This window comes from Eurosta solidaginis, chromosome 4 (assembly GCF_040869045.1).
Source record: "Eurosta solidaginis isolate ZX-2024a chromosome 4, ASM4086904v1, whole genome shotgun sequence".
In the NCBI taxonomy this organism is placed as follows: domain Eukaryota; kingdom Metazoa; phylum Arthropoda; class Insecta; order Diptera; family Tephritidae; genus Eurosta; species Eurosta solidaginis.
In genome coordinates this window covers 260853624-260873395 of record NC_090322.1, presented here as the reverse complement: position 1 = coordinate 260873395, position 19772 = coordinate 260853624, and the positions used below count along the sequence as shown (strand labels likewise).

General features: G+C 36.4%; 1 protein-coding gene across 6 annotated transcripts in view; it reads left to right on the top strand.

Annotated features, from left to right (window-relative positions):
• Positions 1–19772, top strand: part of sdk (sidekick cell adhesion molecule) — a 371232-nt gene that overhangs the window by 274370 nt on the left and 77090 nt on the right. For all 6 annotated transcript variants that reach the window (XM_067785872.1, XM_067785876.1, XM_067785873.1 and 3 more), the window contains exons 4-6: positions 1902–2078; positions 5771–6518; positions 9402–9529. In XM_067785872.1, the coding sequence (XP_067641973.1) occupies positions 1902–2078; positions 5771–6518; positions 9402–9529 (1053 nt within the window). The remainder of the gene's footprint in view (positions 1–1901; positions 2079–5770; positions 6519–9401; positions 9530–19772) is intronic.

Below are 19772 nucleotides of genomic sequence, written 5' to 3'. Positions count from 1 at the left end.
TTTCAGGTACCATAAATATTCTAGGCCGGGTCCATGAGGAGCTCACATAGACTGAATGACTCCGCCAGAAGTTTTTTAACAACAAAAACAAAACTGAAAAACCCTATCAAAAACCACGACCTATGTTATAATTAACTCCGTCCTCTTGGCAATTGCTAGAAGCTTTTTAAATCTGACAGCTGTACCACTTCTAATAGCAGGAGTCTTAGCATAGCAAGCACAAGGCTCGAGCACAAAACGTGCTTGATCGTTTTCTCCTCCAACCCACATCCTACATCTGCTATCACTGAATAACCTAATTTAAAGGCATGTGACGCCAGAAGGCAGTGTCCAGTCAAAATACCCGTCATAAGTCTACAGTCCTTTCTTTTTAATGATATAAGCAACTTTATTAGTCTAAGGTTGTAAGAACTATACATAATTTTCAACACTTTACATCCCCGAGCTTGGATCCATTCCTTTCCCACTGGGTCGATCATGTGCACCTCTCGCCTTCTCTTAGTACGTATACGAAACAAGCTTCAAGAGAAACACCCCTTTTAGCTAGTTCATCTGCTTTTTCATTCCCATCTATTCCCATATGCCATGGATCCAATATAGATTTACGCTCTTCCCCGTCCCGATTCTTTTCAGTGACTGCTTTCCCTGTATCACACTTTTAGAAGCTGTGGTATGCAAGATTATTGCCTTAATTGCTGCTTGGCTTTCAGTATAAAAGTTAACACGACTGCAGTTTAAACTATTCCCCTCCAGTGTTCTACGGCTTTGGTTACTGCTAATACTTCCGCTTGGAAAACGCTACAGTGATCTGGCAGCTTGTAGGATCTGTTTGTTTCCGGATCAGCACAGTATACCACAGATCTTACTCCTTTGACTACTTTGGAACCATCTGTGTACACATGTATTGCCTCGTCCGCCAGCAACCTTGCACTATTGATGCTTTAAATTATCCCTTGAAGCGCTTATAGGAAATCAGGTAGTCTGCTCGTCCTGTAATTGATGACGCTATATTGTTATGGCCATATGGTCTGCGCTCAAGCTGCCCCAGGGTACTGAGCCTCGTTGCAGTGTAGCAGCGTACTTACTTCAGCGTAATAGCTTAGGAGCATGAAAGCTTATCAGCGTACGGACATATGAGCGTGAAATCGTCTTAGCGTAGCACGGTATTTCTGCCATAGAATAACGGCGTACTGTAAACACATGCTTGCGCAAAGCTTATTAGCATAGGAACATATTTTCGTATTAGAAGATAAGCATTTTAGCACAAATGATAAAAGATCGTAGCTATTTTGTAGTCATAGTTGTGATTGTAGGTTCTTTATAGTCATGGTCGGAGTCGTTATCGTAAGCGCAAGCGCACAGTAAGAAAAGCTTAATATCGTATTGAGTAATCGTTTACAATCGTCATCGTATCAGTGTAAAAGCGTATTGACGTACAAGAATATTAGAATATTAAACACGTTCTACTACTTAACTCCCCTTCCTCTTATTCCCCCCTCCCGCTATTCCTCAAATTGTGTTATTAGTTCAATGTAATGACTAGATCACTTCTAGTTCAATCAATCCGTCGAACTAGTTCTAAGATTTTAGTCTGATTACTATTACCTATTTCTCAACCAATTGAACCAATTAAGCTCTTTTTTTTTGCAACTTTTTGGAAATCTTGCTGACCTTGTTAGCCACAAGACGTATTAATTACCTGCTGTGTCCACTTTATGGCGTTGGATAGCATTCATTTTGTTTTCAGTTTACGATCTCTTCTTCACTTTTCTTTATACTCCTTGTCAATAAAATACGCGTGGCCTCTCTTATACTTAATTAAAATACTGTGCAACCAATACATTCTCTTATGTGTACACTTTACTAAGAATAGCTTTTCGTTGCTTTTTCTTTATTTACAGGATATCCACAACCCACATATCGTTGGTTAAAGGATGGCATACCAATTGGTGATTTCTCTTCGAGTCAATATTATCGTTTACAAAAAACACGTCGTGAGGATGCTGGCAGCTATCAATGTATAGCAAAAAACGATGCTGGTTCGATATTCAGTGAAAAAATTGACATCGAAGTTGCATGTAAGTAAAAAGCATTCATGAGAATACCAATATGTATATATGCACATTAGAGTGTTTCCAAATAGAAAATAGTTTCCCCCTAAATTTTTAAATTTTTAGCCGACTGCCATTAATAATTCTTATGCAATATTTCTACTAGACCCTATTGGTAAAAGCGTAAACTTTTTCATAATAAAGATTTTCAAAGGCGTTTTTGTCGCTTTTGAAGTATCTATTGATGATCGTAACTTTAGTTTAAAGGAGTTTTTTTAATTTTTTCTCATAAGAGACGATCAGCCCAATTGTAAATATTCTCTCGGAATTTTGTTCTCGCAGATTTTTTTATTCCCGCGGAAAAATTCCTCCAATTCTTTTCTCCTAGGGTGAATAATAATTGGGGAATAGGAATTTCGAATTTTCGAAGTTAGCTGTTTTGTCAATTGAAATTTCGTTGCGCATTTCTCATTTTGTTTAAAAAATTTAAAAGTTTTTTTATTGTTGCAAATTTGTTTGAAATTAAGAAATAAAATATAAACAATGCACAGCATTGCATTTCATGTGGTATTCACTGCATGTGATGTGTCCCCACATAACACCAACCATCTTTTCAATTGTAATGTGGAACTTACGCCTCTAACACATATCTCCCTATGGTCCGCCTCTGTTGAAAGAGTCACTTTCCTTTGACTCCCGTTAGAGGACCTTGATGACAATTTGTGAGTGGTCGTGCCCATTGGATGGGGCGAAGCACTGTTAATACAACAACAACAAGAACAAGAAGACGGCGGAATAAATAACACAAATCCGCCGGAGTTGCCTGCTTCCATTCAGCATATCAATTTTCTGGCGGCCAAGTCGAGTTAAATTCGTCTTTCGTCATATGCCAAAATCTATTTAAGCTTTCTTAAAAAATCCTTGCGCAATTTCTGGATGGCTGCATCAAATATACCAAGAGCTCTTCCGCTCCTTATGATATACTTTTCGACTTAAAATAAAGAATATTGTGGTAGAATGTACATATTTTAGCACAAATTTTTACAAAAAAGTGTCATTTCTTAAAAGAACCAATTTTCTTTAACTATTTAACTATTTTGATGCAATCCCTTTAATTTAACAAGTGAAAAAACTCCTATGAAATGGCAGAGAATACTCCCTCTCCCTCATATTCATAATACCCTCTTTTCTCCCATAACCGGTTTCCGCTTTTTCCAACATTGTTCAGAATAGGAGGAAAGGGAGAAGCGAAAAAACTCACAAAGAATTTTTATTTAGAATACGAGGAATAGGAGAAGGGAAAAAACTCGCACGGAATTTTTGTTTAGAATTGGGCTGGATATTTTCGGGCACTAGTAACATTCAAGGAAAAACTTACTCTTAAATTGTTTGCACCATCAGCTTTTTAAGGAAACCTCACTGATCTTTTATTTTAATACCGTCTTCAATTCGAAACTTACGAGATAAAAAGAAGTCGGCTTTGAAAACTCCGCTAGAGACCTTTAAACTGCAGTTTATCGAGGCTTTCTTGGACCAAGCTTCGCCTTGTATATCATGAACATGCGATTTTTTTTTTTTTTTTGTTTTGAGACACTCTAATGTACATGTATATCCAGGTTCACAAAATTCTATTATTTATACAAAGAAGGACGAAAAACAGGAAAGCTTATATAAAAAAGTTTGAGTGACAAATTACAGACAGTTCAAGTAATTGTTTTGATAGCAAATAAGATTGAAAAAAAGATTTGCACTATCGGAAATTTACAAACCGTATATGCAGCTTGGGAAACTATTTAGAATTTAAATAAATGTAGCAGTAATTTAAAGATTACAACTTCCTTTGAATCTTTCTACCGCTGCCTCAATCTTGCTCGTCACTACTAGCTGCGGCACTCTGCGAAAGGGGGCTGGCCAGACTGAAGTAACAAACGTAGTCATAACATCTCTAACTTCGTGCAAACAAATATTAAGGACAGCTTTTTGAGAATAAATTTTGAATTATTTTAGCAAGATTTTCTTGCATCCCAGATGAATTTACGAGTACGACGAATGCACTGAATTCGTTAAAAGTGCTAAAAGCAAAAAACAAAAAAGGTGTTCTTTTGTTTGATTAATTTCCTTATATATTTAACCAACACGCAAAGTAACCTAATTGAGCTATTAGCTATTTTTTTTAAATGTGTATACATTTGCGGGTAAAAAACGCTTATCATCACTTAGATAATGTTTATGAGACCCATCTAGCGGCAGTTATTGAAGACTCGCGGTAGTGGTTAAATAACACGCTATAAAACAAGTTGTGCGTTATAGCGGAGACACGCACCTCTGTAGGCCGTAGTGTATAACCTATAGCTGAATCGGTAACGATGAATCGCGGACACACACACTCTTTGTTCATATAATTGGAGAACAGTGCAGAGATAAAATGGAGAGACACATTTCAGTTACAGCTAAGTATAATGCAAACTGAAATGTAGCAGTACTAGTTTTCTGGCAACAATTTCATAAGTGTAGATAAAGCTGTGCTCTTGGCAATCCATACAAAGCTTAAGTGCATGTGTATGTAGATGTAAAAAAACACAGCCATTAACAGATTAAAAGGTTGCTAACACAAACGCTGTTAACTTAATGTTTACCAATTATTTATTGAGTATTATCAAAACTGCGTGCATATGACTTGGCTCGTTGCTCGTTATTCAACTACTACAATGATAGTACCATTACCAGCATAGCCACAGTTTCAATTTTGGTAACCGACGGAAATTTATTTGGCGTTCATCTGTGTGCCGTGTGGGCGCAGCGGAGCAAGCAATGGCGTAAATTTTGTGCTCAAATTTTGCTCTCCATACTCATTGTACACACATACTACTACAAAATATGTTGCGTTTGTGCACCGCTGCTATAATTCCATGCATTTTTGGAGTTTTCTTTTGAGAATTTTATAATAAATCCGAATCTGTTAGGAACGACGTAGAAAAATATTGCTCTTTCCAAGTTTACGCACTCTCTGCTTATAAACATTAGGGTGGCCCTCAAACCTTTAAATTTTGTATTTATGATTTTGTTCAATTTCCCCATTTTAAACGGTAATACCATAGTTAAAGATACAACATATACATTTTGGTAGGCTAAAACGTGTCCTCCGGGGACAAAGTTCTATCTGTTATGAAGACATTACTTAACCGTCCCCACTCGCTGCCAAATTTTATGCGTTATATCATTAGCGTATTATTCGAGGTTGAAGAGCAAAATTTAAAAAAAAAACAACGCATAAACGACAGTGGAATTAATTAAATCTCTCCACTTGTGTGACTTCCTGCTTCAATTTGAGAGGAACTTCAAACCGGTGAAACAAAATTAACAACCATCCCAAAGAATAAACAAACTGGCGCACAAAGAACCTTTTTAAGCATGCCATAATTACTTGTTTCCTTTTAAGATTACTTTCTCTAAATATATAGCTTTTCCATACACCTAATAAGTTCTTGGCTGCGCTAGAGTGAGCTACTCTGGCTTTTTTCTGTTTTTATTTACTTTTACTTGTTGTTGTCTTATTCAATCAGACAACATCCGTTTTCCAAGCGAACAATTACCGCTATGTGAGAATGTTCTTAATGGCAACGACATCGTTTTGACGCCTACAAATAACTAAATTTTTTCCAGCTGGCAGACGCACTTAAATCATACATTTTTTTATACATTTTTTTCCCTTCTTTCAGATATGGGTGTCTTTGAAAACACTACGCTGGGCCATCTCACAGTGATATCAGGTCATCCAGCCGTTTTCGATTTGCCACCAATCGAGTCACAACCACCGCCATCAGTGATGTGGCAAACAGTTGATGGTCCGCTGAACTATGACATTAAGTATGCTGTAACGAAATCGAATCAATTGATTATACTCAGCGCTGATGAAGATGATCGCAAAGCGTATCGTGCGCGTGCTATTAATACACAACTGGGCAAAGAGGAAAATAGTGCATTTATCCAATTGAATGTGAGTGGTGATCCATACATTGAAGTAGCACCAGAAATCGTTGTACATCCACAAGATATGAAAGTGAGACGTGGCGAACAGGTGGCGGTTTTGGAGTGTATTGCTAATACGCGTCCATTGCATGAGCTGGAAACGCTGTGGCTTAAGGATGGCATACCCATTGAAAATTCTGGTGTACCGCATACACTTAACGATCCATGGAATCGTTCACTATCATTACTGTCAGCCAATTTAACACACTCAGGCGAGTATTCGTGTCAGGTGCGGTTACGTAGCGGCGGTTATGACACTGTCAGTGTTAGCGCCAAAGTGGAGGTGTTAGAGGCGCCTACATTTTTCACACAAATGCGCACGGACACGTTTGGAGAATTTGGTGCAATGGTTACGTTACCCTGTGATGTTGTGGGTGATCCAATGCCAGTGGTGAAATGGTACAAGAATGCAGAACCAATAGTTACACATGACGAGAAGTAAGTATGGGTTGGGTATGAGAAATGGGGAGTAGAAATGTGTGTGAATGCATCAACACTAGAACGGGCCGATTTGTAGTGCATCAAAAACACGAAAATATCACATATGCCAAAACTATGTAATAATGAAAGATATCGGGGTCGAAATAAGTTTTAGCCTCATATTGCGTTAAACAAAGTTGCTTAGAATGGTTCTTATAAAATCCACCCTAATAGGTAATGTAGATTTAAATAACTTTTTAAAGTTGATTAAATATTGCAGATCGAACTCAGTATTAAATCTTAAGGATTACAAAGAAGATTTCTAAAATTCAAACTTATAGTTAAAGATTAAATATTACATTTAAAAAAAAATATTTGATGTTACGGCTAAAGATTGAAAATTATAGAAAAACAAGTAAAGATTACAAATTAAGGCAGGTTGTCTGAAAAATTTTCTACTTACTATTCCAAAAACAAAATGCAATTTTTCAAATTTAGAAAAATTAAAAAATAACAATAATTATCATTAGAAAAAAATTATTGTTCTGGCCTTGAGCTCGATTCGAACCTTGAATGATTTATCAATAGGCCGATAAAAACAAAAACAATTGTTAATAAACCATGAGCACTTGGGAATGTCAAACAAAGTAATTGACAATAAACAAAAATCCAGCATTATCAGTGATTTGCACCAGATGGCGCAACACTGAATAAATATAGTTGGTAAAAAGGAATAAAAGTAGCAAATTTGCCAGTCAAACAAACCACCGCTGTATAGCTAAATGGTTAGCGCAGCATGCCTAAAGCGTACTGATGATGAAGGCTTAGCACCCTTCGAAATGGATCTATCTGCGCAGCTATGGCAGGTTGTCTGAAAAATTTTCTACTTACTATTCCAAAAACAAAATGCAATTTTTCAAATTTAGAAAAATTGAAAAATAACAATAATTATCATTAGAAAAAAATTATTGTTCTGGCCTTGAGCTCGATTCGAACCTTGAATTACAAATTAAAGTCTAATTTGTTTTAAGTATAAAGATTAAAATGGCAATTTGAAGATTAGGCTTTAAAGATGAAACAATGCAAAACTGTACATTGGAAACGAGATATTGCATATAAAATTCATATATATTGGGGTTAAAGAAAAACTGTTAATACATTTATTATTGAAAAATGAGGAACAAAAATTAAAAATGGAACATTAAAAACAAAAACCCAAAATTAAAATTTTACTATGGAACTATAAATATTGCCTAAGAGTTGAACGAATGTAGTCAAAATTTGATGGGATTACAAGCTTAAGATTAGATATTGAATTTTAAGGACTAGACACTCATTATTAAAGTTAAAATTTTTAACATAAATTAAGCACTTAAGATAAAAAATTTAAATTTTAAGAATAAAAAATTTAAATTAAAACAAGCGAGTTTTAAAAACCATGACTTGTGTTTTAAGGTGAAAGATTAAAATTTAAAATGCAAAGTGAATGGTTAAAAAAGGAGATGAAAGGAAATGGCTTTAAAATCAACGATAAAGTTTGGGATTTAAGACCAGAGGTGGTCATTTGCTGTTAGAGGATTTGGGTTTGGGATTGTCATATTAGTGAGAAGATATACGTTAAAGGTTAAAATTAAGTATTAAAATTGAATAATAGAGTTTAAGATTTGAAAATTAAAGATTCTGGATTACACATTTTTAGATTAAAGAATAGGATTGAGGATTTAAAAACACACTATTAAAAATAAGTCAAATGATTAAAAATAAAGATTAAAATTGAAAACTAATTTAAGAGACTAAAGTATAAAGGAGAAATATTGAAGATTAAATAACAAGGATGGGAGATTGAAGTAAAGATGTACAACATAAATGTTGAGAAAAGAAACTGAAGACCAAAGATCAAAAATGAAATATTTCATATTAAAATTTTGAGAGTATATAATGATTAGTAAAACGTATTAATTTAAGAGTAATGTGTTAGATTCAAATAGTGAAGGCAAAAGGGAATATATAATTTTAAATATTTAATATCAAAGTTGGAAGTTTAAAGATTAATGACTCCTTAATCTCTAGTTATTAATCTTTAAACTTCCAATTGTTGAAGATTAAGAATAAGGCTTTAATTTTGAATACTAAGTTTTAAAGATGAAGGATAAAAGATTTCATATGAAATATTTCAAGATTAAACATTATATATTGTTACTAATATTAGCAACACTGAAGGGTGCTGCCATCTCTAAGCCGATGCTAAGCAGCGCCTTGTATGCACATCCATAAATCAATCATTATGTATCTACATAAACGAAACATTCATTATGTCTACACATATGTAGGTACACGCAGATGAGAGCAACGCACAACCTCATGCATATATCTGAGATACTCCCGAAAGTATGCAATGAGATAAGCTATAAAATCGTGCAATTGTAGTTGCAGCTGAGAAATTTGATAGCTGATGGCCAGCTAGTAAATTCTGTAAATGGAAGCGCCTAGAAGATGCGAAGGAGGAAATCAGAGAGTATAAAAGGCAGCGAATGTAGAGGCGCTGGAATCAATTTTGATTAAGCACGCAATCTGTCGGGAAATAGTAGAGTTTTTTATTGTGAAGTACTTAAATAAAGGTCATTTTTCCATTATTCAATATTGGAGTTAATTTATTCAACAGTTTAGTGATTCGAACCTTAGTAGAATATTTGAAATAAGCGGAATTGCAGTAAATTCGTTACAATATTTTAAAATATAAACTTAAGATTAACGATTAATGATCAAAGATTACATTTTAAAAATAAAAGGTTAAATAGTAGTGACCAAAGATTAGAGAAGATTAGAACGTCTATAGATTTAAGTTAAGAGACTGATTATTAAAATTTCATTGCAATCATTACAAGTTGTTTCCCTTTTCAGATATTCCATGCAGGATGACAATTCCCTAATTATCAAAAGGCTCACACCGAAGGATGCAGCAATGTTTCAATGTCTCGCCAGCAATGAGGCAGGCGAAAAAAGCGCCTACACTTGGCTACGTGTCAAATGTGAGTACAAAAAAAAAAACAGAAATACAAATATGCTTGCTGTGAAAATTATGAAAAGCAAAAAATAAGAATATCTTTAATGTCTGTAAATATATACTCCATCAATCAAAATCCCAAAACTTTCAATATATTTACTCATTATATTTCATATTCCTGCATATAATCTCTTTCTCTTTTCTTAATCCCCCTTAAAAAAATATCTTGCATATATGGAAAAAAATTAACAAACAAAAAAATGATGTCTGCTCATAAATTCATACCTAACGCTCGCATGAACTTATCGAACCGTCTAATATTTTGGACGCTAATAGCCGCAGTGGATGATCACAATAAAAGCTTGCAGCTATTAAACAAAGCCACAAAAATTTCCACAACTTCCACTTCTACTACTAATTTGTTACATAATGCTTTTCGCTTGTCTACAAATAACAAATACAACAACAACAACCAACGACCGAATGCAGTTTCATTGCATTTAGTTGAAGAGCTTGATTCAAAGTTGTCGCAAGGGTACGTGCAGAAATTGCTGCAGCGCTACAAGCGTCTGGCACAACCACGTATCCTGCGTGTAAGAGCATCGTCATCGCATTCTGGCATGGGTACTGGCTATCGGCGCAAGGATTTACGCTTTGGTATGGGTGCTTAAAGCTACTTCTTATTCTCATTTATTAGACTCTCTTACGACAGACTCACATGCACTTCTTAACTTTTTTTTTTTCGTATAAACTTTTTGAATGTTGGAGATTTTGTTTCGCTTGCACTTACACATACACAAAGATATGTCCATATGTTTTTTTTTGTTTCATTGTAGTGGAATGGAAAATTAATTGAAGCATTGCATGCATCATAACGTGCTGCTTTGTTGTTCGAAATTTTTGTAGTGAATGCGAAATTTTGGAATGTAGAAATTTATGCTTTTGTAGAAAATTTAAAATATTTTCGCATGCAGTTATTTAATAAAATTATGATTTCTATTATTACACATTGTACAGAATAAATTATTGGCAAGACCAACGTACTGGATACAATAAACTAAATATATTAAGTGGTGCATTTTTAAATTACTTAGTAGTATATTTTTTCCTAAATGCGAATCCTTATTTGGTACAGTGAATAAAAGTATAGGGCAATGCTTTCAAACTCGTAAATGTCTCATTGTCACGTAGACTACAAAGTAAAGCAAATTTATCGTATAAATTTGCGAGGTTTGGATGATTTACAAGTTTTACTAAACATTTCATTTTTTATGAGCATCTTCATTGATTTAATACTAGGTATTAAATATTAAAGACTAAAACTAAAAGATCAAAAAATTAAAGATCAAAAATTTAAGAATAACAAGTAAGGAAGGCTAAGTTCGGGTGTAACCGATCATTAAATACTCAGCTGAGAGCTTTGGAGACAAAATAAGGGAAAATCACCATTTAGCAAAATTATCCTAGGGTAACCCTGGAATGTGTTTGTATGACATGGGTTTCAAATGGAAGGTATTAAAGAGCATTTTAAAAGCGAGTAGGCCATAGTTCTATAGGTGGACGCCATTTCAGGATATCGCCATAAAGGTGGACCAGGGATGACTCTAGAATATGTGTTGTACGGTATGGGTATCAAATGAAAGGTGCTAATGAGTATTTTAAAAGGGAGCGGGCCTTAGTGCTATAGGTGGACGCCTTTTCGAGATATCGCCATAAAGGTGGACCAGAGATGACTCTAGAATGTGTTTGTACGATATTTGTATCAAATGAAAGGTGTTAATGATTATTTAAAACGTAGTGGGCCTTAGTGCTATAGTTGGACGCCTTTTCGAGATGTCGCCATAATGGTGGACCAGGGATGACTCTAGAATGTGTTTGTACGATATGGGTATCAAATTAGAGGTATTAATGAGGGTTTTAAAAGGGAGTGGCCCTTAGTTGTATATGTGAAGGCGTTTTCGAGATATCGACCAAAATGTACACCAGGGTGACCCAGAACATCATCTGTCGGGTACCGCTAATTTATTTATATTTGTAATACCAGGAACGGTATTCCTTCCAAAATTCCAAGGACGTTTGATTTCGCCCTGCAGAACTTTTGTCATTTTCTTCTACTTAATACAGTAGGTGTCACACGCATTTTACAAATTTTTTTCATTTTTCGTAGTTTTCGATATCGAAAAAGTGGGCGTGGTCATAGTCGGATTTCGGCCATTTTTTATACCTAGATAGAGTGAGTTCAATAAGTACGTGAACTAAGTTTAGTAAAGATATGTCGATTTTTGCTCAAGTTGTCGTGTTAACTGTGTATAAAAACTGGGCGTAGCTTCAACCGATTTCGCCCATTTTCACAGAAAACAATTAACGTCATAAAATATATACCCCTACCAAATTCCAAAAGGAGTGGTACATTTTTGTTCGATTTATGGCATTAAAAGTATTCTGGGCGAATTAAATGAAAAAGGGCGGAGCCACGCCCATTTTGAAATTTTCTTTTAGTTGTGTATTTTGTTGCACCATATCATTACTGGAGTTGAATGTTGACATAATTTACTTATATACTGTAAAGATATTCAATTTTTTGTTAATATTTGACTTTAATATTATTATTATTATAATACTTTTTTAAAAGTGAACTAAGTTTTTTTTTTAAGTTACAGCTTGCAAAACTTTCAAATTACCTTCTTTCAAAAGTGGGCGGTGCCACGCCCGTTGTCCAAAATTTCACTAATTTTATATTCTACGTCATAAGGTCAACCCACCTACCAAGTTTCATCGCTTTATCCGTCTTTGGTAATGATTTATCGCACTTTTTCGGTTTTTCGAAATTTTCGATATCGAAAAAGTGGGCGTGGTTATAGTTCGATTTCGTTCATTTTAAATAGGAATCTGAGATGAGTGCCCAGGAACTTGCTTACCAAATTTCATTAAGATACCTCAAAGTTTATTCACGTTATCGTGTTTACGGATGGACGGACATGGCTAAATGAATTTCTCTTTTCGCCAAATCATTTTGATATATAGAGATATATAGAAGTCTATATTTATCTCGATTAGTTTATGCCGTTACGGATTACCGTTATGCGAACAAAATTAATATACTCTGTGAGTTCTGCTCAGCTGAGTATAGAAATATTCAAAACCCCATTAAAAGTTTATGCATTACATTAACAATCTGTTCTAACACATACGCATTTAGGTGCTATGTACAATGTACATTTTACATATGCGAAAACTCATATTCAATCTTCATCTTTCTCCTATACACTGCACCATCATCCCTGCCTGTATCTCATATATTATTTGTTAATTACGGTAACACAAATCTCTGGTTTATGTCGAGTTAACAGCCTCACTGAAAGGTTCGGTAAGAAATTTTTGACACGTGTGCCGTAAGGTAAAAAAAGGAAACAAGACACTAAGACTTGACACATAAAAATGTATATATTATCATGTAGAGCAAGACAGCCAAGATGGGAAATTTAGTTTCACTCTTATGTGAATATGTACATGTGTTGGTGAATATCGCCACGAAGTTATCGTACTATTACCTTACTTCAATTTTAGTAACAGACTGTCGCTTAAGGATATTTTTGCTGAAGACCATAGATCATAAACATACGATGCTTTATCTTAACGAATAAGTAAATACTGGAGCAGTTCCTATACTTTCATTTTTATTTACATAAGGTATTGATTTAGACTAATTTGTTTGGATCTTAACAAGGCATTATTTTTAAGAACAGTATCTGTGTTAGTGAGCTCGGCGGGAGTTTACTTTGCTTAGAAATTCTACAACTTCACCATCTACCGCCCTTATGAAGTGATAGCGTGCTCCACCTACCACAACAAAGATCCTAGGTTCAAGCCCTGCAAACAACATCAGAAATTTGGAAACAAGTTTTTTCAATTAGAAAAATATACATATATGTATACGTTTTTCTGAACGGGGTCGCCCCTCGCTAGTGATTGGCAAACACTCCCAGTGTATTTTTGCCATGAAAAGCTTCTCAATATAATCGCATCTGCCTTACAGATGCCATTTGGAGTTGGTGTAAAAACAATTTGTGGGAAAAATTAAAAGGAGCACGACGCGAATCGGAAGAGAAGCTCGGCCTAAAACCTCTTCGGAGGCTATCCCGCCTGGTACTTATTTTATTTATCAGTTAATATAGGTACCAGATGCGCTCATTTATTTTGCTATTCTTTAGTTTGATATTATCATTGACATATTGCATTTAATTGTTTGAAAAACTCCTAACAGGTGGCAACTTAGTAAAAACATACTGAGTAGCATCGCTAGAGGTGAAGGGTGTCACCTCAAAACAGTCACATTAAAAAAAAATGTTTTGCTTAGTTGCGGCATGAAGAACCAAGACTGGCATATCTCCTTTATTTTTTTAGTAAAAGTTAAACAGGTGGCAATCTTTTAGAATCACCCTTAGCGACGTTAGGTTAATTATAACTTTTTTGTTTTAAACTGTTGTACACAATTTTTCCTTGCGCACTTTTTATGAGTGATAGCGCACATCAAGGCGAATAACATAGAAATTAATCGCGATTTTAACTTATAGGGATCGTGAAAATTTTTAAATTCTTATTTTTGTTAATCAGTGTTTTTTTTTCAAAAAAAAAAAAATGTTTATTTTTTCATGCAAATTTTCCAGGAGGCTCACTTAGCGTTGTTGGTTTCTGTGATATAATTTTTCGAATCAAAGTTACTTGTACATTTACTTTGCTCAATGTTTCTAAAAGCAAGTCGATCAGAAAAACCACACGAATACAGTTTAAACATCAGGAAGTTTCTGAAATATTGGTTCCGGTTTAGGTTTCTACATGGCGCATACTTACCAAAAGTCACATATATTGGACAATTTGGTTGGAACTTAAGACAGATACTTGGTTGCTGTTATTTCTTTTTGATCTGAAAAATATGTTTATTAAATTTTGGTTCGAGAGCATTTTGTCATCGCATTAAGTAGCCTATTATGGATTACATACTACAGCTCTCGCTTTGCTTGTGAGTACTGGTTTGAAATTTTTTTGGTATTTTCATTACTTCCTTTATATAAGATAGGTTCGTATAAAAAATGCTTCTATATTGGAGAAGGATCGAGATATTTAGAAAATTGTTATAGAAATCTTACAATCGATTTTAAAGTAACTTATCATTGAGCTAAAAACTTGAATTCGTACACTTAGTTTTTCCAAATTTTCCCCAAAGTTATTAGAAAGTTTTTTTTTTTTTTTTTTAATATATCATTCATCTGCGCCCATGCGCCGACAGAGGAGAAAGACGATGAGGTGAAAGACACTTTTTATGAACAATTAGAACGCACATACGAGCGCTGCCCCCGTCATGATATAAAAGTCGTGCTTGGCGACTTTAACGCCAGGGTGGGCAAAGAAGGTGTTTTTGGCCCTACAGTCGGAAAGTTCAGCCTACACAATGAAACTTCTCCTAACGGACTGAGGCTGACTGACTTTGCCGGTGCTCGAAACATGGTCATATCAAGCACGAGGTTCAAGCATAAAAAGATACATCAAGCTACATGGCTGTCTCCTGATCGAAATACTCGCAATCAGATCGATCACGTTGTGATAGACGGACGGCATGCCTCCAGTGTTTTAGATGTGCGAACGGTCCGAGGACCTAACATCGATTCGGACCATTATCTCGTTGCGGCCAAAATACGCACCCGCCTCAACGCGGCTAAAACAAGGAACAAAAAAACACAAGGAAAGCTAGACGTCGGAAAGCTTCAATCACAACAGACTGCCAATGATTTCGCAACTCGACTCTCACACCTGCTCTCTGAGGGCACAACTCATCCTGAAGGAATACAGGAGCAGTGGGAGCATATCTCCAAAGCACTTCATACTGCCGCCGAGGAAAAAATTGGTTACCGGCGGCCACGAAAAAACAACTGGTATGATGAAGAATGCCGCGTTGCAACCGAAAGAAAAGACGCTGCCTACAGGGCTACGTTAAAAGCGAGCGCGACAAGAGGAGTGTGTGAACGCTATCGTGAGTTGAAAAGGGAAGCGAGACGCCTTTTCAGGAAGAAAAAAGCAGAAGCAGAAAGGCGTGAGTGCGAGGAGCTTGAGCTGCTAGCCACCAGGAATAACGCCCGAAAATTCTACCAAAAAATACGGCGACAGACGGAAGGTTTTAAGACCGGGGCAAACACCTGTAGGAATGAAAACGGCGACCTTGTAACTGATGTCCAGAGAGTGCTTAGATTATGGAGGGAACACTTCTCTGCTCTCCTAAATGGAGGCAGCAATTCACCGCGCAGAGATGAAGAACCCGATCCCGCAATCGATGATGATGGAATATATGTCCCCCCGCCTGATTATGACGAAGTTAGAATAGCAATAACCAGATTGAAAAACAACAAGGCCGTGGGCGCTGATGGATTGCCTGCGGAGCTATTCAAGTTCGGCGGCGAGGAGTTGGTAAGGCGCATGCAGCAGCTTCTTAGCAAAATATGGGCGGACGAAAGCATGCCCGACGGTTGGAATCTAAGTGTTCTTTGCCCAGTCCACAAGAAGGGGGATACTGCAAAATGCACCAACTATCGTGGAATCAGCCTTCTTAATATCGCATATAAGGTCCTTTCAAGTGTATTGTGCGAAAGATTGAAGCCCACCGTGAACCGGCTGATTGGACCTTATCAGTGCGGCTTCAGACCTGGTAAATCTACCATCGACCAGATTTTCACAATGCGCCAAATCTTGGAAAAAACCCGTGAAAAGAGAATCGACACACATCACCTCTTCGTCGACTTTAAAGCCGCCTTCGACAGCACGAAAAGGAGCTGCCTATATGCCGCTATGTCTGAATTTGGTTTCCCCGCAAAACTTATACGGCTGTGCAAAATGACGTTGAGCAACACCATCAGCTCAGTCAGAATTGGGAAGGACCTCTCCGAGCCGTTCGAAACTAAACGAGGTTTCAGACAGGGTGATCGTGCGATTTCTTTAATTTGATGCTGGAGAAAATTATACTAGCTGCAGAACTTAACCGCACTGGAACAATATACTATAAAAGCGTGCAATTACTGGCATATGCTGATGACATTGATATCATCGGCCCAAACACCCGCGCTGTTAGTTCTGCTTACTCCAAGCTGGAAAAAGAAGCGGTAAAGATGGGTTTGATGGTGAATGAGGACAAAACGAAGTACCTGCTGTCATCGAGCAAAGAGTCAGCGCATATGCGCCTTGGCAACCACGCTACTGTTGGCAGCCATAATTTCGAAATAGTAAAAGACTTCGTTTATTTGGGAACCAGCATCAACATTAGCAACAACATCAGCACTGAAATCCAGCGAAGAATCAATCTTGCCAATAAATGCTACTTTGGACTAGGTAGGCAATTGAAATGTAAAGTCCTCTCTCGGCGAACGAAAATCGTACTCTACAAGTCACTTATCGTACCCGTCCTGCTATATGGGGCAGAAGCATGGACCATGACAACAGCAGATGAAGCGGCTTTGGGAGTGTTCGAGAGAAAAGTTCTTCGAAAGATTTATGGACCTCTACGCGTTGGCGATGGCGAGTACCGAAGAAGATTTAATGATGAGCTGTACGAGCTATACGCAGACATCAACATAGTCCAGCGAATTAAAACGCAGCGGCTGCGCTGGCTAGGCCATGTTATGCGAATGAAAGATGATGCTCCGGCCAAGAAAGTGTTTCTATCGGAACCCGCCTATGGAAGCAGAGGTAGAGGGCGGCCCCCACTCCGTTGGAAGGACCAGGTGGAAAACGATTTAAACTCCCTTGGTGTGACCAATTGGCGCCGGTTGGCGGAGCGAAGGAGCGACTGGCGCGCCTTGTTGGACGGCCATAACCGTTTAGACGGTTAAGCGCCAATTAAGTAAGTAAGTAAGTATTAGAAAGTTAATAAGTGTTGATGCAACATTTTGCATAAAATTCACTTTGCATTTTCACTGCAGCGGAAAAAAAAGTTTGGAGGACTAATTGTTGAAAACTGGAGATATGGTATGAAAGCTTCGTACAGTTGAGTTGTACATCTTCCAGATTTTATACAACCTGACCAAAGTATCCTTGCCAGTTATTTTCTTTCAGTGCAAATAAAAAGTAACTCAGACGTGCTGAACTATAAAATGTCCAGCGACACTTATCTGTACGGAGTCCGTTTGGCGAAAAATACCGTAGTTACACTGTTGCAAGAAAAAGCTCTTATTTTGTTGCACTGTGTTATTACAGAGATTTTATAAAGCAAAGTTGAATCCGTTCAGCATCTTAAAAACCAAGCCAAATTTGACAAGGGACGACGGAAAATCGTTCAAATATACATCAATAATTCCTGTCGGCAAATCAACAAAACGAAGCGAATCAAAAAATATAAACTAACTGGATTTTAGTATGCGGCTCCTCATTTTGAGGTGAGGTAAAATAAAAGAAAAATATATAAGTGAGTTATCGGAATATTTTTAGTTTATTCTCTTTCAATCGATTACGAATATCATGCAAAAGTTCATTTCTCCTTTTTTCATACGCATTATTTCATATATTTATATTTTTTGCTCAGTACATGGCTCAAAATATTTTATTTAAGCTTAATGCTGGTGCTCCCTTTCGAATACGCTCTGACTGACCACCCAGGCATACATTATTTTCAGCAACTTCCATCCGCCTATGTGTTTATTCATGTATCACCCAAAGGGAGTACAAAACGCAGCTTCCAATTCGCGCATCTCTTACATTGAGCTCTTAAATGTGGACCACACGAGTGTACCAATTCTTTTCAGTTGGTGTGTCTTTTGTTGCCAACTGGCACCAATCGAACATTGGTTTTACTTTACCTTTTCTGCCATTTATTGCTCACTTCTGACCCCTCTACTTCACTTCACAATCTGTTTCATCTCAACGATTTTTACTTGAATTCACTTGTTATAGTTTTTCATGCTTTATGCATTCTTCTCCTTGCTTTTGTCTTACATACTTCGGATTCAAGTTTTCTCATATAAGTACATATATGTATGTACATCAAAATATATGCAAGTGAACTTTTTCTGTTAAATTTAACAATTACTCATGCATAATAGCATATGACTTGTTGGCACTAAATAAGTAAAAGTTCTTAACAAGTCGCATTTAAAGGATTCCTGATCATTTTTCTTTACGATTTATCTCGACTTTAACAGTGGTTGTTGGCCTTATGTTTCTCATCCTACCCCAACAAAAACTTATCTCTGGCACCTGTTGTTGTAATGTTGCCTAATCTGTGTAAGATTATGTTTATATGCATTCATTTAAGTGAACACTAAGCCTTCGAAAGTCTCTGGCTTTTCTTGTGGTACGACTAACTTTAATGGATAACAAAAATATTCATATAACATTGTAATGACTATTTAAGCTGACTTTTGTGCATAATAATAAATATTTTTAAGTATTTATATGTACATTTATACCAGGTAAACCTGGGTGTGTACTATTATGTGGTCAGAGATGGGCAATATTACGAAAATGGAAGAAACGAATTTGAGAAGAGCTCCAAACATACAAACGTGTATCGCAGGAGAAATTTATACTTGGAAATAGTATTTTGTATACTTAGCTGTGAAACTGTGTACGGAAACCCGACTCCTTTGTTCTCCCAGCTAATGCTAAACCCAGTTATAAAAGCGTTCATCGGATACCGCACATAATTTGGATCGTTATTTCGAAATTTTTTATGGAGCAGAAAATATTATTATTAAATAGACTTTTAAGCACTCGGAATTAAGCTGGACCAAAACCTCCGTTAACTGATGCTGGATGATCGCAGGGCAAGTTCAAGTTTATTTCATGTGATTATAACAAGTCTCTCGAGTTTCATAAGCCCACAGTAGAACTTATTGGCTTAGCGAGCGTTGAAAAAATGTGAAAGATGCCATGGCAACCGAATACAGACTCTTTGTTACTTGGACTATTGAACCCAATAAAAAAAATTTAGAAATATTCTATGACTTTATGAGATGGAGTCGGCAATGATATTGGCTGTCGTGCTCTTTAATGGTGTATGCCTTGAAACCCTTGCCGGAGGTACAAGGTCAGCTGTAGTTTATAATTTTACAGGTTTTCGTCTCTTATGAAGGCCGCTGAGTCTTCTTGTGATAATTTGAGCATGACTTACAGCAAGGCAGACAAAATTAGTGGTTACATCTCATCAAGCTAAAGAGGGGGAAGGTTTGGCAAAACATGCGCGGCGTTAACCGGACGATGCGAATTCTCAAATAGATAAAAAAAAGCAG